We start from the raw sequence: 13,596 nt of genomic DNA on the forward strand, positions 1-13,596 counted from the left end.
GCCGTCACTTGAATGTAAAGCGACTTGATGAACAGCGAGTAGAGTTCGAGTGCAGCTGAAGGTGGAGAGACGACCAGAGGAGAGAGAGAGAGAGCGAGCTGAACCATCAGAGCAGAAACTTCTCAGAGCTGATCTCAGACCTGTCAATCATCTACTGTATTTATCCATGACCTTTGACCTTTACAGCAGGACAGCTGCCTGAGGGAAAACCCTTCCTGTTCACAGAAATAATCACACCTGAACCAAAGAGTTTAGAAGCAAAGAGGCGAAACTCTGGTGCTTTTTTAACCACAGCCACTGTCGCAATTTTGGACTGAAAACGCCAATGAGTCTGTGGCCACGGATGCATAAAGAGACGTCTGTAAATCAGAGAATCATTTTATTTTGAGGTAAATCAACTTCCCAGTAGGAACACTTAAATAACCCTCATTTAAATCATTATGTCCTAAAAGTTGTAAAATTAGTTAGAGTTAGATTTATTTTCCTTGCCATAATGAACATGCATCAGACCCACGGGACTGCACCGCCCTGCACGCTCATATGACATCATGTCATATCCAGTTCTGCCAGCCTACTGCTAGCTGTATGTGGCTGTAATAATGGATATATTGGCTGTAATTCATCACTTTTATTATCTTATAATACACCCATGGGCTGTGCGCTGTAAGCGTGTACCGTGGTGGATGTATTAACGTCTCTGTTCCCAAACAACCGGCTATCGGCCAGTAGCTAGTAGTGCTAGTGGCAGGACATAAACAGAGTTAAATGCAGTTGTAGGCTGTTTACTAACACGCAGGGCAAAAGAGCTTAATGTGTGTATTCATTCATTATTGTTGACTGTGTATTAGTGTAGTTGGTCTCACCAGGTCGTGGTTGGTGGAGTTGGAGTCGTCCTCAGGAAACGGTTTAGAAACTCCCAGAGCGACACAGTTAGCAAAGATGGCTAACAGGATGAAGATATCAAACGGTCTGAGACACGTGTTAAGGAAGCTCAGAGAAGCAGCTCATTATCTGATTCCTAGTTCACACTAAACCACTTAAACACTGATTTTCTGGTATGAAGCTGACAGCTGATTGGTCAGAGTAAAGGATACTTCCACTCCACGATAGAGAGAGCAGCTCGTCTGATTGGATTGTTGAGTTTTAGACAGTATAACGCTCTGGGAGCTCGCTGGACCTGATTACTGCCCTGGACCTGAGGAAGAAGAAGGACCATCATCATCATCACCATCATCATCATCATCATCATCACCATCATCATCATCATCATCATCATCATCATCATCATCATCATCATCATCATCAGTTTCTTAGCGTGTTGTCTCTCTGTCTCACCAGTTTCTTAGTGTGTTGTCTCTGTCTCACCTGTTTCTTAGTGGGTTGTCTCTCTGTTTCACCTGTTTCTTAACGTGTTGTCTCTCTGTTTCACCTGTTTCTTAACGTGTTGTCTCTCTGTTTCACCTGTTGCTTAGCGTGTTGTCTCTCCGTCTCACCTGTTTCTTAGTGGGTTGTCTCTCTGTTTCACCTGTTTCTTAGCGTGTTGTCTCTCTGTCTCACCTGTTTCTTAGTGTGTTGTCTCTGTCTCACCTGTTTCTTAGTGGGTTGTCTCTCTGTTTCACCTGTTGCTTAGCGTGTTGTCTCTCCGTCTCACCTGTTTCTTAGTGGGTTGTCTCTCTGTTTCACCTGTTTCTTAGTGGGTTGTCTCTCTGTTTCACCTGTTTCTTAGTGGGTTGTCTCTCTGTTTCACCTGTTTCTTAACGTGTTGTCTCTCTGTTTCACCTGTTGCTTAGCGTGTTGTCTCTCCGTCTCACCTGTTTCTTAGTGGGTTGTCTCTCTGTTTCACCTGTTTCTTAGTGGGTTGTCTCTCTGTTTCACCTGTTTCTCAGCATGTTGTCTCTCTGTCTCACCTGTTTCTTAGCGTGTTGTCTCTCTGTCTCACCTGTTTCTTAGTGGGTTGTCTCTCTGTTTCACCTGTTTCTTAGCGTGTTGTCTCTCTGTTTCACCTGTTTCTTAACGTGTTGTCTCTCTGTTTCACCTGTTGCTTAGCGTGTTGTCTCTCCGTCTCACCTGTTTCTTAGCGTGTTGTCTCTGTTTCACCTGTTTCTTAACGTGTTGTCTCTCTGTTTCACCTGTTTCTTAACGTGTTGTCTCTCTGTTTCACCTGTTTCTTAGTGGGTTGTCTCTCTGTTTCACCTGTTTCTTAACGTGTTGTCTCTCTGTTTCACCTGTTTCTTAACGTGTTGTCTCTCTGTCTCACCTGTTTCTTAGTGGGTTGTCTCTCTGTTTCACCTGTTTCTTAGCGTGTTGTCTCTGTCTCACCTGTTTCTCAGCGTATTGTCTCTGTCTCACCTGTTTCTTAGCGTGTTGTCTCTGTCTCACCTGTTTCTCAGCGTATTGTCTCTGTCTCACCTGTTTCTTAGTGTGTTGTCTCTCTGTCTCACCTGTTTCTTAGTGTGTTGTCTTTGTTTCACCTGTTTCTTAGTGTGTTATCTCTGTGTCTCACCTGTTTCTCAGCGTATTGTCTCTGTCTCACCTGTTTCTTAGTGTGTTATCTCTGTGTCTCACCTGTTTCTCAGCGTATTGTCTCTGTCTCACCTGTTTCTTAGTGTGTTGTCTCTCTGTTTCACCTGTTTCTTAGTGTGTTGTCTCTGTTTCACCTGTTTCTCAGCATGTTGTCTCTCTGTCTCACCTGTTTCTTAGCGTGTTGTCTCTCTGTCTCACCTGTTTCTTAGTGTGTTATCTCTGTGTCTCACCTGTTTCTCAGCGTATTGTCTCTGTCTCACCTGTTTCTTAGTGTGTTGTCTCTCTGTCTCACCTGTTTCTTAGTGGGTTGTCTCTCTGTTTCACCTGTTTCTTAGCGTGTTGTCTCTCTGTCTCACCTGTTTCTTAGCGTGTTGTCTCTGTTTCACCTGTTTCTTAACGTGTTGTCTCTCTGTTTCACCTGTTGCTTAGCGTGTTGTCTCTCCGTCTCACCTGTTTCTTAGCGTGTTGTCTCTGTTTCACCTGTTTCTTAACGTGTTGTCTCTCTGTTTCACCTGTTTCTTAACGTGTTGTCTCTCTGTTTCACCTGTTTCTTAACGTGTTGTCTCTCTGTTTCACCTGTTTCTTAACGTGTTGTCTCTCTGTTTCACCTGTTTCTTAGTGGGTTGTCTCTCTGTTTCACCTGTTTCTTAGCGTGTTGTCTCTGTCTCACCTGTTTCTCAGCGTATTGTCTCTGTCTCACATGTTTCTCAGCGTGTTGTCTCTCTGTCTCACCTGTTTCTTAGCATGTTGTCCTCTCCTCCTCTGTGTTCCGGTCGAACTCGTGGTCGAGTGAAGCGTGTCAGTTCTCGTCATCCTAACTGCTCCCTCGTCCTCTCCGTCCAGCTCTTCGTCCCACTCTGTGTCCCTCTCCTCTTCTCCTCCTCCTCCTCCTCCTCCTCCTCCTCCTCCTCCTCCTCCTCCTCCTCCTCCTCCATCCCCCTCTCCTCCCTCCTCCTCTTCCTCACCCTCACCTCCTCCTTCCTCCCCATCCACTGCATTGGCGTAGCCATTACGACCACCACCTGGAGACAGACGAAGATTTATAAAGAGAATGCGATTACTTTTAACTTACTTAAAGCTGCTACGAGGAACTTTAGTGTTGATTTTGGCGCTCCCTGTGGTCAAAAAACACCAGAGTCCCTTGAGAAGAGCTCACATTTTACTGCTCTATTAATACTTTTATTTTAACGACTTTAACTGCATTTAGATGATTACATAATTTCACTTCAGTAAGGTTTTGAATGCAGGACTTTTACTTGCAGTGGAGTATTTTCACAGTGTAGTATTAGTACTAGTATAGTATTAGTAGCAGTAAAGGACCTGAATACTTCAGATGAAGTTTAATTTTTCCTTCACCTCGTGTTTTCCATTAAGGTGAAAGATGAGAAAAGAGAGGAGGAAGAGGAGGAGAAATGTGACATCAGTTTCCAGAGGAAATGAAAACAGAAATATTGTAGTGAACAGCTGTGACCTAGATCAGTGTGTGTGTGTGTGTGTGATCTGGGCCGTGGTTTATGTGTTAGTACCTGAGGACCCTGAACACACAGAGAGAGAGATAAACCCAGTGATGGACAGCTCAGTGAGATTACATGGTGATCTCTCTCTCTCTGTGATTCCTAGACTGTTTCTGTACCTGCAGCTGTAGAGGTGGACAGTGGAGATGCGTTCACAGTCAGTGGGAAATAAGGCCTTCAAACCAGAGTTCACGCAGCCACTTTATGAGGAGGTGACACATTTATATGTTTCATCACGAGAGCTCGACCCTGTTCAATTTCTAAACCTTTACTTACTGTTCAACTACCTCTTCACATCTCTGCATACTGTTTATATATGTATTACTATTCATTACACATTAACTGCATCCCTGTTTATTCACTTTATTCTGTATATTATATTTAAACTCCTGCACTATTTTAAAGCTTAGATTCTCATTTTTACGGGTGTGATTTTCTTTTTCTACATATTTAATGAGTATTTTTGGAGGGAGGCTGAGATCTAACGATGACTTCTCTGTAACGGTTGGTCACATGTCCCAGATGTCCCTGGCGCTGCTCATCACACAAAACAACTATGGACATGCGTGAATGGAGGAGATGACGTCATTGTTTCCACACGGATACACAGAAACGTTAGAAGGCTTCTTAAAAAAAATCACTGTTTTAGTGACATAAAACTCACTGTATGCTAAATGTAGAGAAACATATCTGTTGTTAAAAGTATTGGTGCCCAAATCACTTTAAACTTGTTCTGTTCAGTTTAGTCACTGATCAACAGAAAGAGTGTTTAACTGAATTATTAAAGTTATTTAAAGGTGTTCTCAAGTTTCTGGCGTCATCCGAAATCACACACTATGCACTACGTACTCAATAGTTGTACCAACGTTCAACATACTTTTGCGTGAATAAACAGTAGTACTGTATGTATATTTTTGGACGCACTGAGCAGTAATTTACGTCATCACTTCTTGAGAGCCTCCTTGCTGGTTGGAGACGTGTAACCATGGTAACCCGTGCCAACCTCATGTGACCAAAATGACGGTTTGTGAGAATCAAATTCAGGATTAATTTTAAATATATATTACGCCTAGCAAAGTGAAATCTTATACTTACAGGTAAATTGAAGCGTTATTGACGTTACAGAGCTGTCCGTCAACATCTGTTACGAACGTTGTTGTCACTACCGCATTGCATTGTGGGTTATTTATACCGTAATATTTCGTAATATTTCGTAATATTTCACCAGAAATAGTATGCAATTCACGTACTATTGGTTTCATACTAAGGTTTTGGACATGCTAAAATATCTCACATACTGTTTTAGCGTACTAATTAACATGTTAGTGTGGACGCAACCTCTGTTTACACTAATTAAACCTTTATTTTGATTCATTCACTCGACTCTAAAGAGAATCTTCATTGTGTTTGAATCCAGAGGAGACGTGTTGGTTCATGTAGGTCAGTCAGTAATGAGGCTTCACAGGAAGCAGCCACTGATTATAGGACGCCTCCTCGCCCCGGGTTTCGTCTTTTTCAGGCTACACAGAAACTCCTGTCCTGCCCTCTGATTGGTGGAAGTCATACCTGCAGGCAGTACTCAATGCTGTAAAAATACTGCAAACTTCTGCAGCAAAAAAATAAATAAATAATAATAATTATATCATATTTGTTATTATTTATAATCATTATTCTCTAGATACAATATTTATCATGAAGTAGCACCCACTGGGAAGGTTGATCAAAAACTAAATAAATAAATGAATAAATAAACTGAAACTAATCTTAATAAATGCATCTATTTATAATTCTATTACTGTCTTTTACCAATCATCCAATTAAACTGTTACAGCTCTGATAATGTTATGTTGTGGCCAATGTAAATAGCTTACTGCCCCCTTAAGGCCCTGTTCAGACCTGGTATTAACATGCATCCTGAGTGATCCGATCACAAGTGGACAGCTCTAAGTACGTCTGTTCACATCTGGCATTATAACCACTTGTGATCTGATCTCACTTCCCCGCTCTATAAACACGTAGTAAACACACGGCTAATACAGCAGACGTTGTGACGTAATATTACATGAATGTCAGTAGTAATATCCTACGTATTTGTGAATTTGGGTACATTTTATTAACATCAAAATAAAAGGTTATTGTACCGGCGGGACCTCCGCGCGCCACCGGCACCGCTGCCTTCAAGCCCATCAACCACCACCATCTCACTAAATCCTGTGGGATACACTGGTGTAGGCTGCTGTAATTTGTAGCAGAGCAGTGGCGCATTTCGTTAATAATTACTGAAGCGAGCGCAATAAAAGTGATTTTGTGACAATTATCACCATGGTGAGAGTCACAAAATGTGGGCAAAAACATGAAACGGTGCCTATGAGGTCACGTATCTCTGGGTGTGATGAGTGAGGGTGAATTGGAAGGTGGTTCGACGTCAGCAGGGACGTGGGTGTATCATGTTTGTGACATAACGTGGCGTAAGAAAGTCATATTTATTTACGGTAAATATGGTTGTTACGTAATAATTTTAACACTAACCGTGATGTTTTTTCTAACCTTCTAGTCAAAACCTAACCAACCCTTCCACAACGTTAACCACGTGGCATTGTGCGTTTCTGCGAGCGTGATACGGGGTTTGCAGAAACATACAAAGCCAATATTTTCCCTGGCGACTGGGCTGGTCTCAGCCTGCTGCCACTTTTCTTGGTCATCTTAGTTCTCAGTTCCTTTTGTCTCAACTTGAAAAACTAACGTTATCTCTCTCTGTGGCTGGCTGGCCTCGGCCGGTCGGTCGGTCGTTGTTCTGACCAACCCGTCACTCTACAGCGGCTCGGTGTATTTACTGGTTCCCAGAAACAGAGATCTGACCCAGAACCAGAGTCAGGACACATCAGCTGCATCACCACACAACGAGAACTTTCAAAATAAAGCTTCCTGTCTGTGACTGCGACGGATTATCTCTCTGGCGGTTGATTTGATGACTTCAGTCTAACCGTTGAAAATGATTACATGTTTTTTAAAAACAGCAGAATGGTCCTTTACAGTCTTTCCTCCCCTGAACTCAGAGCTGGCAGTGTCCCAGCAGGTTTGTCATCCGTCCAATGAGCAGCTGAGGTTCGGACAGTGCCGGTCACATGACCGAGGGTCACGTTGTTTCTTCCTGTGGAGGAGCTGCTTCACCCGCAGGACGACAAGAACCGACTAATTATCCCCGAATTATCCCGAGTCAACTCACATCATCACGACAACACAGTGTATGTGTGTGTGTGTGTGTGAGATGGTGAAGCGGGGCATCCCATAACTCGCACACAACCCTGCATCCGCCTTGTTAACTTGCTACTTTTCACTGCCTTGTCTCTGACTGTGTGTGTGTGTGTGTGTGTGTGTGTGTGTGTGTGTGTGTGTGTATGTCACGCTGCCCTCCAGCCTGGTCCAGCTGGAAGGTCATCAGTCCGTTTAGTGAATGTTGGGGCCGTGTTGTTTCTTCTTCTTCACTGCTCACTGATCTCAGACTCTAAGCAGCAGCAGCAGCAGCTCTGCTTTTAATAATGAAACTTGATAAATACATCATCAATATTCTGGTCTGGTATCAGCTGTACAGATACTCTACACTGTGTTACATTAACAGCTGTACCTCGGTCCAATGAAAAGTGGCGTTCTTGGTCTGGATCAAACTGAACCCTGTGTGACGGCTTTCTGGCACTGAATACACGGTCGGCTCTGACTCACTACCAACAACGCTTCTCTTCCACTTCAAAGATTAAATTAATTTATTTAACAAACACAAAAATGTTCCGAACTTCATTCTGAATTAACTTCATAAAGAAATGAAACGAAAAATCCATTAATGTCAAAGCAAATAGTAATTTCGTGGTCTAAAGACTCTGAACCACAGCTTCAGCTGCTCAACATTTACTGGAACCGGATCCACACTAGACTTGACGCTGTAGTCGGTGTTACACGGTGGTCGGACACACACCGATTACATTACGTACCCACCGTCGTTTTGCTTTTTTTTTTTACAGAAATAAAACCCATTTGTTCATTTTGGCGTATCAGCAGCGTGTTATCAATACAAAGTCGGACGACGGACACTACAAACTCAAAGTGAAAGTGTCTGCTCCGTACGGAGTCTCAGCTCAGGGATGAGAGAGAGCTGACAGACAAGACGATGGCGGAGGATTTGGTGTCGAAGCGAAAAGCAAAAGCGGCTATTTGGCAATATTTCAGATTTAAACCCAATGCTATAAGGGAACCATAACGTTAAAGAGGTAATCGCCGTGAGGAGGACGGAGCGGTCACAGCCGGTGTGCGCGGCGGAGCATCGCCGGGTGGAAACCTGCAGCGCCGCAGCAAAAGCTCAACCGGAGAGACCAGACACACCGCCAGCCGCCGGTAAAGATCAAAGTAAGCGCGCTACATATATTGACCGCTATCTTTTCTTGCAAAATGTGCGGTGTAATCGGTAACTCCAGTGTTGCCACAAGTTTATTTACCGGTGGGAAAATTTCCTCACCGTCACAGCCCTAACATCCCTCGAGCCGTTCCGGAGATATCACGAGAATGGACCGAACGGACGGTCAACCTCCAGCCACAGCTGGCGTTTTCTTTGGTGAAATTGACACTGTGTAACATGAAGTTTTGATGCACAAAAGATTAAAAACTAAAAGGTTTTTGTGACTTTATTTTTTGATTTCCTTCCCTTCAGTAATACATTAGTTTCACTTCATTTCAATAAAATACACTTGTAGAGAGAATCCAACACAGTCAGTGTTCATGGATATTCTTTATATTTATATTTATAATGAGAAGAGAGGAGGAGCCGGTATTGAGCCCTGTGGTTCTCCCAGTCAGAGACTTCACATTAACACACTGCTCTCTGTTATTGTTTCACTTTATTTACGTTTATTTCTAAACTTTCCTGACGATCATTTTCACAGTTTTTACACTGATCTCTAAGGAAATAATCGATCACAGTCAAAGTTACTTCATCAGTGATTTATAATACAGCTGACCGCCTCCCTGTCGGTGCGTTCATGGACACTGAGACATCTGAGTCGACTGCTGAACCTCCACGTTAGATTCTTGGCGTCATAAAGGACTTCCTGTCCGTTCCACCTCCCTTTAAAGGGTCCTCTGAGGTTTAGAGAAAGTTTAAATAAATCCTTATATCATGGACGGAACAAAAGGGCGGATTAACTCCGCTGCCACGGTAACCGATGATGTCACGTTTGTTAATGCTCATTACCATGACAACGTTATCAGGAGGTCTGCGGGGGCCATCTTAACTGAGCAGCAGCAGAGAGCAGGAAGTCTGATCCTCTGTCAGGATTAAACTGAGTCTCTCTCTAAAAGAGAGGTCGTGACCTCTGTTAACCCCATCCTGACTGAGGTCAAAGGTCACGCTGGGACACAGAGGTGTGTACCTGCTCAGGTTACACAGCTAAACTGCCAGGCTCTTATTTTGATAGTCTTCTAAAGTTCTGTTTTAATCCAGTACAACTTGGCATCAGAGACCGACATAGAGGGTATCTCTCTTGCGTTACTTTTGGACGGACCAGGGATGGCGTGTCAATATACGCTCGTTACATGCACAGTGTCCTTTCAAAATAAACTTCTGTTTTCACAGGAAGTTAAGTTTAGGCAACACAACAACTTAGTTAGGGTTAGGAAACGGTCGTGGTCAACGTTAACTTCACTGACTAACATCTGACCCATCCACCACCCCTCCCTCCTGCCCTGAACGGACACTCACGCTACTAATACTACATCATTGCTCCGGCCATCGAATAACGCCGCAGGTGGGTTTACATTGAAGTTAGTTGAAAGCCTGGTTCGTCACATACAGTCCATAACGGGTGCGCCGTGCGTCGGTATCCGATCCTGAGGGGCGCTTAACAAGCAGCCTGTGGGGTCCTGAGATAAATGTTGTTTATCAGCTGTTTGCCTTTTGGCATGTTTATATTTTATTTTTTGCACCTGTCCGTTAACCTGTGTACATTTGGTTTCTTATTAATAATCTTTATTGCTTATATTCTGTATATTTGGACTCTTTCCAGTGTTGAACTGCTGCACAACAACTTCCCTCTGGATAAAAAATGTTTGATCTCATCTTAAATCTGAGGAGTTCACGATTGGTCGGCCGAGTGTTCGAGTTTCCTCATTGGCCGTTGCTCCTTCAAAATAAAAAGGCGCGATCAATCTTTTATGCAAATGAGGCCGTCCAGCGAGACGCGTCCAGATCTCAAAACTTGGACCAGGCTGTGAAACTAGGCGATCTAGTTATCAAATTAAACCAGATTCAGCAGCGGCAAAGCCTGTTTCTCAGGTGCATTCCACGAGAGGGTATGTCACCGCTTGAACGACCAGTTGAGTGGAGCAGCGCTTCACCCTAGTAGTCCTTGCTGGACCTGGTGGACATGTACCGCTGGATTTAACGTTACAGACATGACCACTGACTATTAGTGGAAGAATTTAACCACAAATTCACAGACTAGACGTACACGGTCCAGACATATACTCGGTTTTGACTGAGTCTGGTTTACGACTTTTCTCCACTTTGTTTTTTGTTGTTGTGAACTACTGAACTTGGGCGACTTTAAAGGACGAGTTGACAGGAAACTGGTGGAGAGGAGAGATGATGAGCAGCAGGCGCATGAGTTACGTGTCCACAGGTATCGCCTCGCTTCCCAGCATTGGACGCTTGATGGGCTGCCACTATAGATACGAGGCACCTGATTGGACGAAGGCTTTCTCTCATGGGCTGCTGCTCTCAGCTTTCAAACCGGAACCAACATGGCGGCTCGTTTGGAAACTTTCTTCACTTACATCATGGAAATAGTTCACCAAAATGTATTTCTGAAAACATTTTATGCAGCCATGCAGTTGCTGAATCTGTCTTCATTTTGGATCAACAACGGTTAGTTTAAAAGTTTCTCGGGAGTTTCCAGAGGCGGCGAGTCGCGCCGGACGCCCGTGATTTGCATAAAGTAGCCAAGACCTCAACTTTATGCAAATGAGGCGCTGGCGACGTGACGGTACATTTCTCGAATCGCGCTACCAGAATGCAATGCATGGCTGCTTACACGGACAATGAATGGGAAGCGTGGATAGGACGGACCCTGTGGACACGTACCACTAGGCTGATGATGTCACACACCTGTCATGTGACCAAACACTGTTCCTGATTATTTCTGCTGAAGGAAAGAAGAACGTTTTACTGACTGACTTCTATCAACCTATATCTATATCCTCCTAGTCTAATTAATACTAAATTTAATTAGAAATAAATCATTATTTTTATTGCCCACATTTCTCTTGCTGGAGATCTCATACTTTTTCTCCGGGTACTCCGGTTTCCTCCCACAGTCCAAAGACATGCAGGTTAGGTTAATTGTGGACTCTAAATTGCCCGTAGGTGTGAGTGTGAGCGTGAATGGTTGTCTGTCTCTATGTGTCAGCCCTGCGATGGACTGGCGACCTGTCCAGGGTGTACCCTGCCTTCGCCCAATGTCGGCTGGGATCGGCTCCAGCCCCCCCCGCGACCCCTAACGGGATAAGCGGTTGCAGATGGATGGATGGGATGGAGATCTCATACTTTATGATAGATACATATAATTATTATTGTGCATCTTCCCTTTTTACTGTCATTTATACACATTTGATTATTTTAACATCTTTTAGGAGAATATTGACATCAAAAATAGACTCCTGAGGAGTCGGATTAATCATTTCAGCCCTGATAAAACCTGTAAACTCACTGAAGAAGACCATGGCATACAGCTAAAAGCTTAGGGAATAGCTCAATAAGTGAACCTTTAATATATATATATTGTATTGTGATGTGTGAAATAAGGATTATTTTCATTATTATTTTAAAATGTCTGTTGTTTGTCAGAGTGAATATGTGAATGTAAAATAGAGAAAAACACAGAGAGTGACTGTGAACTCCTCAGATCATCATGTTCAGCTGGTTCCTGAGATCAGATGACTTCATTAAATCTACTAATAAATCCCTAATATCTCTGATGGTCTCAGGTTAAAACACTGAGGTGAGCCGTGACGTGTTTCCTGTCTTCATGGATGAAAGAAGAAGAAACAAACTGTTCCAGTAAAGAAAGAAATGAAAGTAAAACTTGAGCAGCTGACTGAGAGTCAGTTCTTACCTCTGTGTCTCTCCTCGTACATCTTTCACTCTCAGCTGCTGCAAACACCAATAATCATCTCTAATCGATCATCGGCAGCTGATTCTGATTCCCCGACAACTCATCACATTTCACCACTTTTTGATGAAGATTAATCCTCCTCTTCTTCTTCTTCTTCTTCTTCTTCTTCTTCTTTTGATCACTTCATCAATTCATCCATTTACATCCAAAAGAAACACAAAGTGTGAAGAGAGAGACAATAAATCCAGAGAGATGTGAGGAGGCAAATTCTGCTTCTTTTTTCAGCTTCGCTTCACTAATCTGACTCTGTGACTCGCTCTCTCCATTTATCTCTCTATCTCTATCTACCCCCCCCTCCTCTCCTCTTCCACCTCTCCTCCTCCTCCCAGTTGGGATTACAGCTCGGTGTGTTAAAGGGGAGGGCAGCGGGAGAATTAAAGGCGCAAAGAGAATAAAAATCATCATTTAAAAAGCTGCAAATAAACAGAAATATCTCCAGATGATGATAATTTTTTCTCTGCAGTTTATAATTTTTTTGGAACTAAAATCAACATTTTTCTGTGATTTATTTCTGTGATTTTCTCTCTACTGAAAACCAGAAATAAGTGTATATAATACTTATAATAATAATACAAATAATAAGTATATATAATTTTTATATAATACCTAAATAAAAATGATTATTTAGATGTCTTTTAAATATTTCCTCAGGTGGGCACAGGTGTATATTTCTTTAATAACTCTTAAATGCCCGCATATAGAAAAAACAAACAAAACAATTGGAACATTTTTTATTTCTAATTTTATTTCAAATTTTTTTTCCCCCCGCAGACATCAGTTGTTGAAAATGATGAACAAACAGATGAACATTTACAGTAAAAGTTCACTTTTAACTGAATTTTTCTCCATAAAAGGGACTGTTTGTAACTTCTTACACGTATAAATCAATCCGGGTTGGTGTCCCATGTGCGTTCGCGTGTGGCTACGCTGTTCATACTCAGACTCCAACACAAACTACACGGAAGCACCAAAACCGGTTAAAAGTTATATCTAGTGAAGCCCGTCTGTTAAACAGTGTTGGCCGCGTTCCGAGGACGCGGGGGAGACCGTAGCTTTGGTCTCCAGGACCGGAGTCTCTGCTGTACTCTGCTCCTCTGCTCCTCTGCCTGCCTGCCTGCCTTCACTCACACAACGCGCTCGTTCTCGCTCTTTCGCTCCACTCTCACGTGAAAGCGCGCACACTCCACACTGCAGAAGACGTCGTAGCTCTGAGAATATCTAGTGAATGTACAGTGGACGTTTGTGCAGAAATAACTGCTGCAGCTCCTCCAGACCAACAGAGGTTTCCCGTGTCTTTTGAAATGACGGAGCTCCGCAGCAAGAAACATTATCGTCGCCGACCA

At 43.1% G+C, this 13,596-nt stretch overlaps 1 protein-coding gene across 3 annotated transcripts in view; it reads right to left on the reverse strand.

Annotated features, from left to right (window-relative positions):
- cacna1fb (calcium channel, voltage-dependent, L type, alpha 1F subunit) overlaps nt 1-12,515 on the reverse strand; it is a 44,357-nt gene extending 31,842 nt beyond the window's left edge. For 2 of the 3 annotated variants that reach the window (XM_074644930.1, XM_074644931.1), the window contains exons 1-4: nt 12,194-12,515; nt 3,256-3,545; nt 1,095-1,195; nt 864-969 (exon numbers count right to left, since the gene is read on the reverse strand). In XM_074644930.1, coding sequence (XP_074501031.1) covers nt 864-969; nt 1,095-1,195; nt 3,256-3,545; nt 12,194-12,215 — 519 coding nt within the window. In that variant the 5' untranslated portion in view covers nt 12,216-12,515. Of the gene's footprint in view, nt 1-863; nt 970-1,094; nt 1,196-3,255; nt 3,546-12,193 lie in introns of those variants that run through there. The other variant, XM_074644932.1, reaches the window with a different exon arrangement.
- Nucleotides 12,516-13,596: the final 1,081 nt, after the last annotated feature.

This window comes from Sebastes fasciatus, chromosome 8 (genome assembly GCF_043250625.1).
Source record: "Sebastes fasciatus isolate fSebFas1 chromosome 8, fSebFas1.pri, whole genome shotgun sequence".
Classification (NCBI taxonomy): domain Eukaryota; kingdom Metazoa; phylum Chordata; class Actinopteri; order Perciformes; family Sebastidae; genus Sebastes; species Sebastes fasciatus.